General features: G+C 44.9%; 1 protein-coding gene across 2 annotated transcripts in view; it reads right to left on the bottom strand.

The window, feature by feature from the left end:
• LOC146833538 (E3 ubiquitin-protein ligase TRIM39-like) overlaps nt 1-19,192 on the bottom strand; it is a 79,133-nt gene that overhangs the window by 17,943 nt on the left and 41,998 nt on the right. The window contains exons 3-5 of one of the 2 annotated variants that reach the window (XM_085601399.1): nt 11,640-11,870; nt 9,487-9,509; nt 1,448-1,488 (exon numbers count right to left, since the gene is read on the bottom strand). In XM_085601399.1, the coding sequence (XP_085457525.1) occupies nt 1,448-1,488; nt 9,487-9,509; nt 11,640-11,870 (295 nt within the window). The remainder of the gene's footprint in view (nt 1-1,447; nt 1,489-9,486; nt 9,510-11,639; nt 11,871-19,192) is intronic. The other variant, XM_085601400.1, reaches the window with a different exon arrangement.

Raw genomic sequence — 19,192 nt, 5'->3', positions numbered from 1 at the left:
CCTCCTTCCTTGTTAATTGTTTCCATACGAGATCCTGCACTAGATATGGAAACATTTGTCATACTTAGTTATTTATTCCCCCATGCCTCTAACATTACAGTGAAAACTCCTCCACAACTACAACTGCTGATGAGTTTTAGGGGCTGGTATACCAGGCAAGAGATGTTATGTTTGATGCGTCTGGACATACAGTCTCTCCCTTTGGCGCACGACATTTTTTCAGAGTGTATGGGCGTGGGTCTCTTCCCTCGGAACGACACATGTGTTTTTACTCTACAAATACTTGTCACTAGTAGTTAACTACACTAGTACACCTTTGAATATGCATCAAATGCTCTATGATCATTATTCAGATATTGTTAGTTCATTTTCTCTTCTACACAGAGCGGGGCCTCCTAGTCCTGAGCCAGGATCCAGGCGAGGTGAGGTCCGTTCCTCGATCATTACGGGTAAGCCCCCTAACATAAGGTTGGGTATGAAGATAACAGTGAGAGTATTCCTATTTCTATTTCTAAAGATTGAGACATTTTCCATTTGCTTTCTCGACAGATGCACGCAGCATCCTTTTGAGAGGAAGGATTTACCTAAGGTGGTACACTGTGCCACGTGTTCATGATAGTGAGATAAATTTACTTTTTTGTCTTTATCTATTCTTTTCATCACTATACATTTTCACTTGTTTGCAGTAGCTAGAACATAACAACACAGGTCCTGAAGAAAGCCGCAGGGGTAAATGTATCTCATTTGGCTGAAACATGTCGACCTCTTTACACAGCAGTTATTTGTTTAACACTGCTTTTCTGCACTGTTGTTTTATTTAGAATGTGAGACACATATTAAATTGGTAGTGTTTTCTCGCAATTCTATTTTAATACACCACTTCACTGTCTTTTGTTAGCACTGCACTCCTTTCAATTGTCCTATCATCCCACTATGGCTGGTCTTCCTACTCCAATCCTCTGACAACCTTGGACCACCCTTGAGTGAAATCACTTCCATTTAGATGTTCTCTATGATCAAGAGAAGCATCTCATTTTGGATTGGATGACCAGATGATAAGATTGATCACACAGACAATTGATGGGTATCCAAAATTCCGCTCTTAGGTCCTTCTAGATTGCATCTGGTTGTCTCTCTCCTTTTCTTCTTCTTGCTCTTGCTCTTCTACTCTCTCCTCTGTTGTGTGGGACTAATTAGCCCTCTATTTTTTGCATTTCCGCTCATTCTGCAGGATTTGACTAGACCCCCAGTTCTTTGTTTTGTTTTTTCATATTACAGACTTAGGGGATTAGAACTGAGGCAGGTCACTAAACTCTCCCTTAGACCCAATCAAAAATTGTTTAGTGCTTAAATTAAAAATATAACCAAACAACTGTATTTACCAAAGCATACTATTTCATTTTTAGGAATACCAAAACATAAGTATAGTCAACACAATTGTATTTACCTTTATAACTCTTCACCTTCGGAACTGCGACATCATTACACCTGAAACAGAACACAAACTGTCTTTCTATTACCTAAAAAATAACAGTTTACAGGATCAGAAGGAACGTCAAATACAGCCTGGTATTATAAAGTAATTACTTTAATCAAATGAGCTCCCGCAAAACCGTAAACGTGTTACTATTCACAATAAAAGCTTTAGAGATCTTTGAACATGCTACAGTTTTATGTAATAAAGTTGACTCTTAGAATGTCAACTACTTTAAGTCGAGTTAAAATTGTCCAGGCCATGAGGTCGTACCCTTAATTATTACCTATGAACAATTCAAAAAATTTTGATTTTTGAAAATTGTTTTTTCTTTATATGCATTCCTTAATTTATGTAACTGAACCCTAATAACTCCTAAATACTCCTAAAGCTTCATATCTCTGAACCCTTAAAACCCTGAACCACACCTTAATGACACGCTGCCCTGAACCCTAAAAGCCCATCCTACCCCTTTACACTACCCTAAAAGCCCCTAACTACCCTTTAACACTACCAATCCCTGCACCCTGCTATCACTTAATTCTACCCTTCCCTTAATCCTAAAAACAGCTTACTACCCTTTTAGGCACCCTTCCCTGAACCCTTAAAACAACTTATTACCCCTTAACGCTACCCTTCCCTAACCCATAAAAGCCCCTACTATCCCTTAATGCTACTTTTTCTGGAACCTAAATAAACTCTACTTCCCATAAGTGTTAACCTCCCCGAACTCTAAAGACCCGTACTACCCCTTAATGGTACCTGCCCTGAACCCTTAAAGCTCATACTATCCCCAAACCTACTTTTACATCCCACCTACCTCTTAATGCCACCAAACCATAAACCCCACAAACGTTTTACTAACCCATAATGCTACCCTTACCTAAATCTTGAAAACATCTTACTTCCTCTTTATGCACCCTTCCCTGCACCCTATGAACACCTGATTACCCCTTAACGCTACTTTCCGCTAGGCCCTAAAAACCTCTTACTACCCTTTTATGCTACCCATCCTTGAACCCTAAAAACCCCAAATTACCCCTTAATGCTACCCTTCTCTAAACCATAAAACCCACTAACCATCTGCTAACTCTACCCTTCCCTGAACACTAAGAACCCTTAATGCTACCCTTCCCGGGAACCTAAAAACACCTAAATTTCCCTACATGCTAACCTGACCTAAACCCTAAAAAACCATTACCGCGCCTTACCTCTGATCCCTAAAACAGCTTATTACTCTTTTACACTACTCATCCCAATATACTAAAAATTCTGAACTACCAGTTAATGTTAATCTTCCCTGAACCTTGAAAACCCCTTACTACTCCTTACCACAACCCTTCGCTGAACCCTAAAATCCTCAAAACTACCTTTTTACACTATCCAACCCATAATGCTACACTTCCGTGAACCATAAAAAAAGTTACAACCCCTCAACACTACCCTTCACTGAACTCCAAAAACCCCTAACTACCCCATAACACTATCAATCCCTGAACCCTGGCAACCCCTTGCTACCTCTTAACGTCACCCTTCCCTGAATCCTAAAAAACCCTTTCTATTCGACCATCCTTCTACCTGTCGCTCTGGTACATATGTGTGATAATGTGTCTCCTGAACTTTACAGACAGTATGTTATACCTTCCACTTGCTTTGATTATTACATAGGTACATGTGGCGTTGGTTGCCTCGTTCCTTAGAACTGCCTCTTTTTCTGGTTTTAGACAAGTTGAGAAACAACTTACTCTGCTCTATACCTTAGGGTTCCGGTCCTGGGCTGTGATTTGAAAACGAATGCTTTCTAGGAATTATAGTTTTGGTTTGTTTGTATTGAACTGAGTGGACAAAGCACCCAAAACAATGAATGTTAATGAAAAACTTTAAGATGGAGCCATAACATGCATCGGGGTTACAACCCCAATGCAGTTTCCACGCAAACTTGATTGATCTTTGCATAAACATCACTCCACTGCCTGGTCTTATGAGCAGTAGGACCCCGGCTTTTCGGCAGCGATAATTAATTCACTCTCACTACCCAGACATGCAGATAACATCTGTGAATTACTATGTGAGGTTCCAGATGTAGCATTTGTTACGGAAACTTGGTTGACCGATTCCTCTAGCCCTGATATCTGCTCAGCAATTCCTAATGGTTATAAAATATGTAGAGAGGATAACTTGAGCGGCAGAGGAGGGGGTGTGGCTATGAGCTATAGGGAGAAGTTTCTCTATACTTATAGTAAGAGGTGTGGCGCCGCGGTCAGGGCGACTGACTCCGGAATCTGGGGATCACGGTTCGATCCCCCGCGCCGGCGGCAGATTAGCCCAGCACCATGTGACTCTGGGCAATAGCTTGCTTAATCTTCCCAACGGCCCCCAGCGCCTAGAGACCCTTACGGGTGAGTGTTCGCGTTTTACAAATGTGGATATTATATTATTATTAGGCTTGGAAGGAGCAAAGATTATGGGATTTTGCCTCACTCTCCCAGTCAATCAGTAGCGGGAGCTTTAGTATACAGACCTCCGAGTCAGGCAGGCTCTTTCCTTATCTCTCTGTGTAATGCTCTTTCACCCCTGGCATTGAGATACTCCCATTTAATTCTCCTAGGTGATTTTAATCTTCACATGGAGATGATAGAGGAGAAGGAGGTAATATCCTTACTGGAGAGTACCTCTTTATTGGCCATGACCCAGATGGTATTTATGCCCACACATCAAGCTGGCCATATTCTGGACCAGATATTTTTTAATATATCACTGGAAGCGGACACTCCCACCCCATTAGTCTGTTCAGACCACTATATGATTATGTTTCGGTGGGCCAGCATATGGAGGATTTTACCTTAAGCAGGGCACATATCTCCAGTGTAGAGAGCCTTTCATGAAATTCCATCTGAGGTCTTTTGTAGGGCACTGGAGGAGAAAAGACCTTCTCTCTCAGGTATTATGGACACCGATGTTGACCTCATGGACAACTGGATTGGATCCATTACTCATGTGTTAGCTCCCGAACTGCCACGGCAATCGCAACGAATTAAGCCTTCCAGTCCATGGTACACAGACTTCCTTAAAGAGGTCAAAACTGAGGGCAAGCACCCAGAAAGACAGTGGAGGGTGTCCTATAGCTCAACCGCCAAAACCAGGTGCAGAGTGGCTTTAAAAAAGTATCAGAAAGAGATTAAAATAGCTAAGCAAATCCTGCCTCGAGGACAGAATTTTAAAGGCTGTTAACAAATCGAGAGTAGTTGTTCAAATAGTTTAGTCTTTTACATCTCCAGTGGCCTGCACAGGACGGCAGGTGCCTTCCGCGGAATGGTGTGAACAACTGGTTCACTACTTCTAGGATAAGATTTTCAATATTCAAGCTAGTCCCCCTCACCCCCTCTTGTGCGGAGGAGGAGAGAATGGATGACAGTCAGCAGGCCAGGCAATCTTATAATTCAACCCTTCTTTTGGATAGATTTGACCCGATCTCCCTTTAAGGATCACTATCCACAATTTGCAGCCTCAAATCGGGTTCTCCATCAGACCCATGGCCCACGAGCCTTTTTGGTCTGGGAGTAGAGGTTATTCATTCTCTGGCCAACTCTATCCTCAATGCCTCACTCTCTCCAGTCACTGTTCCCATGGCTTAGAAGCAGGCTAAAATAGTGCCTTTGCTAAAAAACCCCCAGGCGGTGGTCACAGATCCATCTAATTATAGGCCTATTTTGTTACACCCGGCCCTCTCAAACGTTTTGGAAAAGTATGTCAATCAGCAGCTATCCCACTACTTAGAAAGCAATGGTCTGATGCATTCTAGTCAATCTGGGCTTTGTCCTAGCTGCAGTACAGAAACAGCGCTAGTACAGGTGGTTGATTACATCAGGGGTACCCTAGATGCCGGAGGCAGGGCTGTGCTGATTATGGTGAATCTGTCAGCAGCATTGGACACGATACCCCACTCCACTGTCCTGGCACGCCTCGAGTCTTTCAGGATTGGGGGGAGACATGGAAAGGGCTGGCTTCTTTTCTTGAAGGTAGAGGTCCTCCATTTTAGTCTTGCCTCGGGATCTCAAGGTGGGAGTGCCACAGGACTCCACTTTAAGCCCCACGGTATTCAATTTATACCTCACTCTCCTGGCATGCTTGGCTGAGACCCTAGGTGCTAAAATAGTCTCATATGCTAACGACACCCAATTGCTTTTCTCACGGGGCAGGGAAGAAACATTCTCTGGTGAAAAAATCAGAACTTGTCTATCAGAAGTGTTCCAATGGCTATCTCATCATCAGCTAAAGTGTAACGCGGGCAAACTGAGTTACTTTTCTTCGGTTTAAGATCGTAGGAGCCCCGGCAGTCCTTCTGACCAAAGGATGCAAATCACACTAGATCAGTTAACAATCTGGGCATCAAGTTTGATGGTGGGCTATCCTTGTTAGCACAGGTCTATGCAGTAGTAGGGACTTGCTTTGGTCTGCTGCGAATGCTCAGGAAGTTCCTTCATTTTTGGTCCCTTTCGGGTAGGAAACTGGTAGCCCAAGCACTGATAACATCTAGACTTGACTATGGCAATGCACTGTGCCTGGGCCTACATGAGTATTTGATCAGAAGATTGCAGGTGGTCCAAAATGCAGCTGCCTGAACGACACTCAGCTTTCCCCTTTCTCAGAGAGCTGCATTGGCTTCCTTTTAGGAAGAGGATTATCTTTACGACCTTGTTGTTAATCCATAGATCTTTGCATCAGTCAGGCGCAGGGTACCTGAGAGCAAGATCAAGAAATAGTTTTTATGCTTCCTCCAGATGTCTGCGCTCAGCCAATGTCTTTCAGGCCAAAATTCCTTGGATTCGTAGGTCTAGAACAGGAGGCAGGTCCTTCTCTTTTTTGGGACTTTCTCTATGGAATACACTCCCTTTGGAATTAAGATGCATCACATCCACCCCCCTGTTCCAGCGGAAGAAGCAGAAAACCTGGCTTTTCTTGAATAACTGATTTGGTTCTCCCTGACCTCTCTGTTTCTCCACTGACAGTGCAGAGTGCCAGGACACTCTTCAGAGTAACAGTTGCACTTTAGAAATGCCTTTTACATTACTTACATTATATTACATCTGTGCCTTTTATCTCCATATTGCAACCATTGATTCATATCGGTCACATGCCAGGCTTTTTTAATACAAATTGTGCCACATCCATAAGTATAATCTGTAATTCTAAGTATGCCAAAATGTGTTTTAATGTGCAAGTTTTTTCAAAAGGATTGGTGTATTGATTCTTTCCTTGTGCTTGATTGATGCCATTTGGCAACTATGCCTGAGAGGGGTGTGGGAATGTGTCTCATACTATATCACTGAGACACATTGCTTAATGTCATTAACCAGTCTGGCCTGTCATCTGAAGTAAGATCAGTGTAGGTGTCTGTTTCTATCTAGAAACACCCCCTCAGCAGAGTAACAAAATGAGTTTGTCCGAATCATAAAGGTCCGTTTTAAAACATTCTATTAATTTTTTGTCAACACGAGCACACAAAAAAGAAGAACTTGGAAGGAACAGAAACATTTTCTTTGCCTCCCCCCCAAGCTATACAACTTGAAAACAACCACGACAATGGTCGATGGTAATTCCAGCATTCTTATTCACCAACAAACACTACTACATGCATTACTTTCTATTTCATGATCTCTTACCCTCACACTTCATCATCTATCCTCCAAACTGTAGACCTGCTTGAATCTAGAGTAATCTCTTGGTCCAGATTTTGTATTTCTGGAGGTACCTTCTTAGACAGGTGTTTTTATGCATTTTATGTATTTAAATGTATGAGGATAAGAAAACACGTTATGATAATAAAGTATTTTAAATATGAATGTACACTAGATAAAATAAGAAAATCTCAAATCGAATTACGATTCATTCGGGATGCAAGCTGCCTCTGTTTGGCATCATTTTTTATATTGTTCCAGATCCCAAAAGGAAGCATTTATAATTTCCTCCCAACTACAGCCGCTGCATATTTTATACCATTCTTCTAAATTAAACTGAACGGCATTGGGCGAAGAATTATTTAGATGGGTTGGGATTCTGCACTGAGGCAGGTCTTGCCATCTGGTATCGGAAAAGGAATAACTATGAGACACAACACAGTCATTTATGCTGAAGTTAAGGTGTTGTTTGAAGAAGAGGGCAGCTTCATGGGTTTAACGGCTGAACTGGGGTGACAAAAGTTCATTGATGGGTCCAGAATGTAAAATGGCAAAACATAAGGGCAGCTGTCACTCACTCACCATACATGACTTTGTATATGACTTTGTTTATGTGGGTTCTGAAGTGGGAGTTAGCCAAGGCACAGCTGTTTCCACCAAAGATTGGTTCTGATGATATCACCATCTACAACCAGAAAGCTCAAGATCTTCAGCGTGCCGTGGATGTTTGGGCCCAATTTTGGTCAGCAATCATTTAGCTATAAATATGAATAAGACGCAAGCCATAACATTGGATGCTACCTCCTTCAAGGAGACGTAGTATACCAATCATAACCAGATTAGTCAGACTAAAAGGGTCATTTAGGGATGGGCGGTAATGGACATCTGCAATTGGTAAGTATCTTGTTTGTTCACCCTTTACTTCCCCCAATGTATTTAGAGGTTGGGAGTCGCTTAGTTTCTGAAGGCAGTGCCTCAACTGGCTTCAAAATGATGCGTTAAATCTTACAAGTACATGGCCATTGTTTTTAGTAGGAAGCTGCTGTGGGTAGACGTGTGGACTATTCAAGTATTAGGTAAAGCTCATTGAAAATTCAAGGCATATGGAGTTAACTGAGTTTCTGTTGTGATTAGTGCTTACAATATCAGTGTTACTCCTGGTTCATCCCCTTAGATGGTTTTGAAATCTTCATTGGAGGAACTTCCTAGGGAGTCTGAAAAATTACCCCTTCTGAGCTGTTTTACCTTGAACTGCTTGTCAATAGTGGTTGTCTGGCTCTTTGGTCTGTCGTGAGCTGCTTATGATTCCTTTTGATTGACTGAACACTGTCTTTGGAGAAAAAGGTGCACATTCTGTAGGTGTGATCATCATGGTTGCCTGTGGAAGCTCTATCTTGAGGTATTAAAATACAAGGACTCTTTGAGGATCAAACAGTCTCATTGCAAGAAGTAAATCAGTCATAAGTGATATTTCCTGGCTACTGATTTTTTTTATTTATACTTTTAATGATACACCTATACATTAGCAAAATTGCTGTGATTATATAAAAGAGGCCATATGGGATGTCTGGGTTTGCAGAGGAATAAGACGTTAGGAAAAACTTTATACATTTTAGATCTTGTCATGTTAACACTCTGTGGGTGACAGGTGCGTCCAGGGCAATTCCTAATTTGCAGCAGGTATGAAGAGTTTGTTATCTGGAAAAAAAGTTTTGGTCCTTAATTTACACTGTTGCATGAGCAGTTTATAATGTTAGAGAGACGACCATTTCTCCATTTTCGTCGAGAATCTTGGGGCTAATTGAATGAGAGCTTATTAGAGAATGAGGCGGGTTACTGTAGACTGTGTATGGTTTTCTGAAAAGTCCAATGATATTTCTAAGCACTAGCGGGGCATTTGAGGATTGGCATGGGTGTTGGCAAGTTTTTCAAATATTCTGAATTTGAGGAAAGAAAAGTTGAGTGGTTTTTACATGGATGTCATTGAGTTTTATGTGTGCTTGTGGAGCTCTCCTAGAACTCAAAGTAATAAAGAAGTTTTTTGAGGGCTTAAAGTAATTTTCTGAGGACTTAGGGCAGGTTTGTGCATACATGAATGACTAATGTTCTCTTCCACTACATCAAGGGTTTCAAATCCTAGATAAAAAGCCTACATACCGATGTGGGATTTTGAAGCGAAAGGAGTGGTTTTAACAACCTGAGATGGGCTACTTAAATATGTATGAGGTGCTCTCACTATATTTCATAAGAAAGAGAGGATTTGTGTGACCTGAGCAGCGTATTTTCCACAGCCGACCTGCTTTATACAGAGAGAACACAATAAGCCAGCCTTACCTGCTTAGAATGCTTTTGACATCCTGCAAAACAGAGGGAAACACAAGGGAATCAGTTTCAAGGGAAGATATTAAATTATGACAACCGTCCTGGGTTATAAAAGAAGTTGGGAAATCCAAGCTTTGTTAAATACTTGTAACAATGAGGGAACATTGGCCACCGCTCCCAAGCCTCCTCACACACAGTCTGTGATAGTCTGCATAGGGTCGCGCTGCACAGCATAGTCTCTGATATTCTGAAGGGGGTCACATGACACACCGCAGTCTGACCACAGTCATATATGCTGAATTGGGTCACAAGACATAGCACAGTTTGATATTCGGAATGGAGTCACACTGCAAAGCACAAGCTGATATCCTCAGTGAGGTTACATGATACCTGTTTGAAATCTACCTGGACTAAGAACAACTTCCTAGCATTTAATATACACACAGTTTTATGGTGTGGTATTAGCCAAGACCTTTTGATATTACCTAAATTATATGTATAATATACTTACTTTGACGAAGCCATGAGGCGAAACGCGTCTGTCAGGGGGGGGGGGGGTCTGCACAATAAAAGCATCAGCTTTAAGATTTTCGTGTGTGCTTTTCACTTTTGCATCTAATTAAGTTGCTGTGTTGGAGGAATATACTTACTTAGGGAACATTTCAGCCATCCCTCTTCATCTATTGGTTTGTTGTCATTTACATTTTTCTTTTGCCCGCTACAGCATGCAGCAGTTCACCCATTGGCTAGCTTTACAGTGAGTGATGGTATTCTGCCCTTTCACAAGGACCACATCCACCCACAACTTATTTCCCTTCAATGCCAGAGCTTTTGAGACCAAAAAAATATGTTTTCTTAGAACGTCTAAATTTCTTTACATAGACGAGGGTCAGGCAGCTTCACCAACAATATTGTTATGTAAAAACCATCACAAATTAAAACAAACACTGACAAGGCCAAACGGCTGGCAGTCATAGCCAGACCTTCTGGCTTAGCTAATACTTGTTTTTTTTATTTTTTAAATGTATTTCATCCTCTGTCCCTGGACCACTTCATGTTCTCACCTCCCTTATCGCATGACTTTCTTCACAATCTATTTCTGCCCTAGGCTGTCTCCTTATTCCCATCTTATATAAACATTATCAATCCAATCTTTTCTTGACACCCAACTTTAGCACTTCTTTTCCCTACTTTCAAGCTTCTTTGCACTGACTTCCATAGTCTCTCCCCATGCCATCCTATTTCACCCTTACCCCTTGTCTGCAAAATTCAACTTCTTTTTTTTTGGCCACTTGTCCTGTAATTTATGAGCCAAATTGGCAAATGAATCCACTTATAACTTTTTATCCCTGAGACAGGTATAAATCGTTTTTAACACCAGATGTTGGGTACGATATGTTTTCTTGTTTTTTATACTGCAAAGATTGCTGATCTTGTCCTTTGTTATAGGGTTATGCTAGTTATTTTATATGTTCACTGTGCCTACTCTTTTTGCTATCTAGTAAAGTAGCGCTCTATAAAAATGCAAAATAAATAGTAATGCAGCACAGTCTGTAATATTTTAAATAGAGTCAAATGACAAAGCACACTATCAATTCCTCACAGTGTAATGTTTTTGAAATGTTTCCATCCATAAAAAAGGCACTCTACAAAGTTTTTAAGTGTTATCACCCACTGTGTGGGGTACATCAACTACCTCTCTCTATACCGCCCAAGTACTCTTCTCTATGCATTCCAGGTACCCCTTTCTTCACCCCCATGTGTTAGCATGCACGGAGTACTATAACATGAACTTGCCTGTAGATTATGAACACATAATTGTCATGCAGGAGCACTGTAGACCGGATTAACACATCATAAATTACTGCACTGCAGGCAAAGCTGTAGGCACAACTAACCTACATATAGGGCTGAGTTTTCGGCATTCATGTGACTCTGTAGGGAGGCTATGCCTCATACTGTGATGTATTATTTGCATGCAAGGTGTAACTGTAATCACAACCTCCCTGTGCAATGTTATTGTATTTGGCTATTAGAATACAGAGATTAGCTCTAAACTGGGCCATGTGTTGGGCTATCAGCATAGAAGAGGCCACTACAAATTCACAATGCCTGGAGATTGAGTGGTCACCTCATACATTTGTATTTACCTAACTATGTCTCACCTTCAGAAGTCCCCATGCAGGCTCCTCAAACCTCTTCTGTATATCAGTTATCAGGACATTGAGAGAGGTGATTTGATTTGACAGTTTGGCTATATTTGCATTTTCTACTCTGGCAATTTTCTTCTCTATCTCTTCAAGTCTCCTGTTCAGTGTCTTTTCGTTTTCGTTGAGAAGCTGGCGCAGTTGTTCAATGTCATATTTAATTTTCTCCTTCTCTTCTCTTAACTTGATCTGTGAACAGCAAAGAAAAACTGGTTAGACTTTGTGTGCATTGTCATCCTCGGGGTGCAGGTCCAGGAAAGGGGGTGAGAAAGGTCAGGAGGGTATTTCAAAGGCCAAACTATAAGGATGAAGTCCTTTTCTTCAGTTCTGGTCTGTAGGGTTTGTTGTAATGACGATAGATCCTTGTAGGTTATATGATGTAGGTCTATAAAGCTTAGTTACAAGGTTGTAAAGACGGGCTCACCAGTGAAGTATTAAAAGTAGTACTTTATTCCAAGTAACTGGCACGGTACAACGAAACAGGTGCTGAGCCTCCGACCAGCTTCACCAGTAACTGTCCAACCTCCCACATAGGGTGCCCAACCGTCCCTAAATTTTACGGCTATACGTCATTTTGGTGTGATGTCCGTTATCATTCCTTTTACGGACGCCTTTTGTTCGTAATTTTGGACATTAATTACAGCGTTCCCTGCGAGAAACCCCCAAGAGATTAAAAGTTCTCAGGGGCCAGTTCGAACTTCTGTGTTGAACTCCAGAGGCTGCAGCAGCCCCTCCCTGAGCTCTCACACACTGTGGGCAGGCCCATTGTCATTGCGACCGAGGCCGATTATCCCCTTTCGAATGACAATGCGCCCACCGTCTGCCCTTAGCATATCATGTGCCAGTGAGATCCTAGTTAGTGATTACAGTGGAGCTTTCCACAAAAAGAGTACTGTGGGGAACTTCCCCCTTGTGTAATTTGTCAATGTTGTACACAGAGTGAACAGGGCATGAGCAGTGACGGGACAGAAGAGGCGAAAGGAGAGGTGATGGGGCAGGAGAGGTGACCGGGCAGGAGAAGTGACAGGGCAGGAGAGGTGACAGGGCAGGAGAGGTGACGGGGCAGGAGAGGTGACGGGGCAGGAGAGGTGACGGGGCAGGAGAGGTGACGGGGCAGGAGAGGTGACAGGGCAGGAGAGGCGAAAGGAGAGGTGATGGGGCAGCAGAAGTGACAGGGCAAGAGAGGAGATGTGGCAGGAGCAGTGATGGGACAGGAGAGGCGACAGGAAAGGAGAGATGATGGGGCAGGAGAGATAACCAGGCAGGAGAAGTGACTGGGCAGGAGAGCTGGCGGGGCAGGAGCCATGACGGGACAGGAGAGGCAACAGGAAAGGAGAGGTGATGGGGCAGGAGAGGTGAAGGGGCAGGAGAGGTGACGGGGCAGGAGAAGTCACAGGCAGGAGCAGTGATTAGGCATGAGCAGGAGCAGTAACTGTGCAGGAGCAGTGAACAGATAGGAGCAGTGAACAGGGCAGGAGAAGTGATGGGATAGGAGAAGTGATCGGGCATGAGCAGGAGTGCTGACCGGACAGGGGCAGTGACCGGACAGGAGCAGTGACCGGACAGGTGCGGTGACGGGGCAGAAAAAGTGACGGGGCAGGAAAAGTGACGGGGCAGGAAAAGTGACGGAGCAGGAGAAGTGACGGAGCAGGAGAAGTGACAGGACAGGAGAAGTGACAGGACAGGCAACAGGAAAGGAGAAGTGACGGGCAGAAGAGGTGACGGGGCAGGAGAAGTGACGAAGCAGGAAAAGTGACGGGGCAGGAGAGGTGACAGGGCAGGAGAGGTGACGGGGCAGAAGCAGTGACAGGGCAGGAGAGGTGACAGGTCAGGAGCAGTGACGGGACAGGAGAGGCGACAGGAAAGGAGATGTGATGGGGCAGGAGAGGTGACCGCAGGAGAAGTAACGGGGCAGGAGAAGTGACAGGGCAGGAGAGGTGACAAGACAGGAGAGGTGACGGGGCAGGAGCAGTGATGGGACAGGAGAGGCGATAGGAAAGGAGAGGTGATGGGGCAGGAGAGATGAACAGGCAGGAGAAGTGACTGGGCAGGAGAGCTGACGGAGCAGGAGCAGTGACGGGACAGGAGAGGCAACAGGAAAGGAGAGGTGATGGGGCAGGAGAGGTGACGGAGCAGGAGAGGTGACGGGGCAGGAGAAGTGACAGGCAGGAGCAGTGTTTAGGCATGAGCAGTAGCAGTAACCGTGCAGGAGCAGTGAATGGATAGGAGCAGTGAACAGGGCAGGAGAACTGATGGGACAGGAGAAGGGATCGGGCATGAGCAGGAGTGCTGACCGGACAGGGGCAGTGACCGGACAGGAGCAGTGACCGGACAGGAGCGGTGACGGGGCAGAAAAAGTGACTGGGCAGGAAAAGTGATGGGGCAGGAAAAGTTAAGGGGCTGGAAAAGTGACGGGGCAGGAAAAGTGACGGGGCAGGAGAGGCAACAGGAAAGGAGAAGTGACAGGGCAGAAGAGGTGACTGGGTAGGAGAAGTGACGAAGCAGGAGAAGTGACGGGGCAGGAGCGGTGATTAGGCATGAGCAGGAGCAGTGACAGGCCAGCAGCGGTGAACGGACAGGAGCAGTGAACGTATAGGAGAAGTGACGGGGCAGCAGAAGTGACGGGGCAGCAGAAGTGACGAGGCAGCAGAAGTGACGGGGCAAGAGAAGTGAGGGGGCAGGAGAAGTGAGGGGGCAGGAGAAGTGAGGGGGCAGGAGAAGTGAGGGGGCAGGAGAAGTGAGGGGGCAGGAGAAGTGAGGGGGCAGGGGAAGTGAGGAGCAGGGGAAGTGAGGGGCAGGGGAAGTGACGAGGCAGGATCGGTGATCGAGCATAAGCAGGAGTACTGACTGGACAGGAGCAGTGAAAGGGCAGGAGCATTAACCGGTCAGGAGCACTGACTGGGCAGGAGAAGTGATGTGGCAGGAGAAGCGACGGGGCAAGAGAAGTGACGGGGCAAGAGAAGTGATTAGGCATGAGCAGGTGCGTTGAACGAGTAGGAGGAGTGAACGGGCAGGAGCAGTGAACGGGCAGGAGCAGTGAACGGGCAGGAGCAGTGAACAGGCAGGAGCAGTGAATGGGCAGGAGCAGTGAACGGGCAGGAGCAGTGACGGGGCAGGGGAAATGACAAAGGAGCGGTGACGGGGTAGGAGAAGTGACCGGGCAGGAGAAAGTGACAGGGCAGGAGAAGTGACTTGTATTTATGTACCTTGCCTATTTATTTATACACTATTGCATGACATCCACTTATGTGTCTGCGAAGCATACCTATTGTCACAAATATTTGTCCTGAATTTTGTCCTCACTCCCTTGAAGAAACAATTGAAAATGTAAAAAAACTAGGCCCATAGATACTCGTTTTCATTGAATATCAATGAAAAGGACAAAAGATAGAAGGAACGATCAATTAGTCCTATGACTACTAGACTCACAAAACATCAGCAGGTAAATCCAATTCAACACTACCACACACACAGTACATCCTTAACCCCTTAGGAAGGACACACAACATTAGGGCGTAACCCACATGCCCCTACCTCCTTAGGAAGGACACACCACATCACACTTACAAATGCATGGCAGGACCAGGGACTTCTCTAACCCTCTACAGCATGCATGGCAGGACCAGGGACTTCTCTAACCCTCTATAGCATGCATGGCAGGACCAGGGACCTCTCATGCCCTCTACTGCATCCACATAAACCACATGGCAGAACCAGGGACATATCACACCCTCAACTGCTCACACATTGGGGAAAACTATTCCCTCAGTCCCCGCAACCACATTCTTTTACAGAATACACACCGTCTGGTACTCAAAACACAGTCTCACATCAGGACCAGGGATACTCAAATCACGGTCTCAGTTCAGGACCAGGGATCCACTTCCCCAAAACACGGTCTCACTTCAGGACCAGTGATGCTAATAAAAATCTGCATAGCATACTCAACATAGCATCACCACAGCTTGACAGCATATCTAAATAAATAAGCATTAGATAAAATTGTGATTAGGCAGGTAGCTTAAGCTGGTGAGCGAGATCTCACCCGAACCCAAAACTCATTTATGTTGAGCAACCTCTCTCCCGAACTCATCATAAAAGTACCTTTTCTCTCACTCAAAAGCATATCATTAACTTAACCTCCTGTGTAAAGTTGCCGCTCTAGTTCTCACACCACTTGAACTGTCCTCATTAGCCCAGTCGTCTCACACCACTCGAACTGTTCTTATTTTTTAGGTTGGCCCTCTAGTCTTCCTCCCAGAAGAACACTTCCTTAAAAGATCGGCTTTTCCATGACCTCCCTTGAGGAATAAGTAGCGGAACTACTCAGCAAACCAGACAACAATTCAGAACAAGAAAGCTGTACCATATGAATTCCTCAGTTTGAATTTTCCTTCACAGTGCCACACGCTGATCAGATCACTTCCGTTAAGTCCCAGCATAACAGCTCACATGCACGCAAAGCCGGCAGCATGATAAGCTTGAAAACTGCTGTCACTGTAGCGTTTAGGGCACACCTACAAAATGATGACCATCGCGTGCCTGGCTATCTCATGGTGTGCATGCACAAAATCACTCATGCACTGTTCCGTTCTGACGTCTGATGGCTGTAGGCTGTCTGGTGAGAAAGACACTGGTTGGGCTTTTAGGGTGTTTTCTCTTCTCTTCTTAGAAAGTCAAATTCTTCTTTGTTTAGGCAGTAGACTTTCTCTTTAAGTCCTTTTCCGCGTAGATTTGTTCTTCATTCGTCACTAGTGCTACTCAGCAAACCAGACAACAACTCAGAACAAGAAAGTGGTACCGTATGGATACCTCTGTTTTAATTTTCCTTTTCCGTCACAGTATCACGTGCTGCTCAGATCACTTCCGATAAGTCCTGGCATAAAAGTACACACACGCTGTTCCGTTGTGAACAAGCGCTCACCAGGCTTCACATCACGCGTTGTCCACCTCCTCTTCGACTTGCCCACGACTTCTGATGACTGCAGGCTGTCTGGTAAGAAAGACACTGGTGGGGCTTTCAGGGCATTTGTCTTCTGTTCCTAAAACTTCAAAATCTTCTTTGTTTTAGCAGTAGACTTACTCTTTAAATCTTTTTCTGCATAGATTATTTCTCCAGTCATCGCAAGTGGTGTAATGAAGATAGATCTTTGCAGGTTATATGATGTAGGTTTAATCAGCTTAGTTACAAGTTACAGGCTACAGGTAATGCCCCACCAGGAGCAGCATACTTGCTGTTCAGCCCACTCTCGCCAACTGACATTCACACCAACCAGGCACTCATCAACATTTCACAACCTCACACACACTGGCTGAGCAGCAGGGAACAGGGAACTTTGAAGAGAATACTTAGCAACCATGACAAATCACAAAACGTTTTTGATACTTTGTCTTCTATCACCTTCCTTCCTTCTCACACTCCCATTTGCACCCCCTTGGTTCGCAAACCGGTGTTTAGCCATTGAGAATCGGTGCTCTCTGCTAGCTCGGGGATCTACATGAGGACTGTGAAAGGGAGACTCTAGAGAAGTTGATGTCTGTCTCAGCTTGTCAAAGCAGAGGCTGGTTGTGGTGGTGAGGAAGGACGTCTGTTATGTGGAAGACTGCCTGTGCCCCTGAAATGCCGCAGGCATGTTCATAGTGGGAAGGAATTCGATGATGGCCAGGGTCTCCTGCTGTGAAATGGAGTATGTTAGTAAGGATCCTGCCCTACTGCAATTAGTAAGGATCCTGTACTGCTGCAAGGCATCTTAAAGCAGGGGAGGCCTAATCTGCTCAGCGGACACATGCCACAATGGATTCAGAGTTCAGAATTAGGAAAGCTACAGCCCCAGAGAATGTAAGTAGAAAGTCCACTGCAGAGACAGTCAAAGTCCCAGAGACAGGGCTTAGTGTCGTGATTGGCTGAACCCACCAGTGAATGACAGACTGGTGAGACCGTGGTTAAGAGCCCAGGAAGCCTCAACATTTTGGTTAGAGAGCAGGAGATACAGGGGTGGATATGTGCTGCCAAGAAAGAGAGATAGCATTTATCTTGTATACTTAATGCCCTCCCCCCCCACCCCCACCCCCCGGAGAGGTAGGCAGTATGTGACTACATTTTTGTGTTAGTGATTGGGGTCAATGGCCTTACAACAGCACAGAATAGAATTGTTTGAGCTATTAGGTGACATAAGTCTCGCGCTTGCCTCGAATACATGTTTGGTTTATCAATCAATCAAACCAGATTTATAAAGCCGAGCTAATCACCCGTGAGGGTATCCAGGAGCTGAAATCCAAGCTGCTTGGGTGGCCTCAGTTGAATAGCCAGGTCTTGAGTCCCCTTCTGAACTCCTGAAGAGAGGGGGAAGTCCAGAGATGGTAGGGGAGGCTGTTCCAAGACTTCGCTGCGAGGCAGAAGATGCGTCCTCCACTGTTGCTTCTACAAATGCGGAGGTTTGAGCGAGGGAGAGGGAGGCGGAGTGCAGGTGTCTGGAGGGATGGTGGAAGCTCAGGCGATGGTTGATGTAAGCTGGTCCTTGGTTATGCAGGACTTTGTAGGTGTGAGTCAGAATCTTGAATTGGCATCTCTTGTGGACGGGGAGCCAGTGGAGTTTCTTCAGCTGAGGGGTGATGTGGGTCAGTCAGGGGAGGTCAAGGATGAGTCTGGCTGCTGAATTCTGAATGGTCTGCAGTCTCTACAGGAGGTATGTGGTAATTTCTGTGTAGAGTGTGTTGCCGTAGTCCAGGCAGCTGGTTATTTGGGCTTGAGTGATGGTGCATCTGGTGGAGACTGGGTGACATTTGAAGATCTTTCGGAGCATGCGCAGTGTGAGGAAGTAGGCGGAGGAGACTGCGTCTATCTGGTGCGTCATGGGGAGTTTGCTGTCCAAGATGATGCAGGGGTTTCGGGCATGGTCCGTGGGGATGGTAGAAGGTCCCAGTTCAGCAGGCCACTAGGAGTTGTTCTACAGGAAGGTTTGCATAAAAGGATGAGTGCGTTAAAAATCCAATAGCAACTTGATGTACGTTTTTGCAGTTGTGAGTTTTAATCACAATAAGAATTTTCCTCAATCCATCATTGTTGGAGTATTCAACTTAGTAACAAGTACCAGAGCAGCCCAAAGCAGCCAACACGTGTTTCGCCCCCTTATGGCTCATTCGCCTGGGGCTTTTTCAAGGCTTGTAAATACAAGTGAAACTGCAGCGGTCTGGATCCCTTATATATATTTTCCACGATAATCAGTTGTGATGGTAGACGTGGTGAATTCCATCTTGCCCGGGCTAAATCCCATAACACTCATTGTGAATAAAACTCACAACTTCAACAACCTACAGCAAGTTGCTTTTTGATTTATTACATTGTGGAATACCCCGAAACTAATGCATTAACAAATACGGTATATGAGAGGGAGAGCACACTTCTCCTTTTCTACAGATGTCCACATAGAGGCAAAGGAAGGTCCAAACCTCGAGTAGTGACCCACCCGCAACTAAAAGGGTACTGCACAAACGGGGAGGGAGAGATGGAC

The sequence above is a fragment of the Triturus cristatus genome, chromosome 4_2 (genome assembly GCF_964204655.1).
Source record: "Triturus cristatus chromosome 4_2, aTriCri1.1, whole genome shotgun sequence".
Taxonomy (NCBI): Eukaryota; Metazoa; Chordata; class Amphibia; order Caudata; family Salamandridae; genus Triturus; species Triturus cristatus.
Note: the sequence above shows the minus strand (reverse complement) of the source record. Positions and strands in the feature narration are given on the sequence as shown.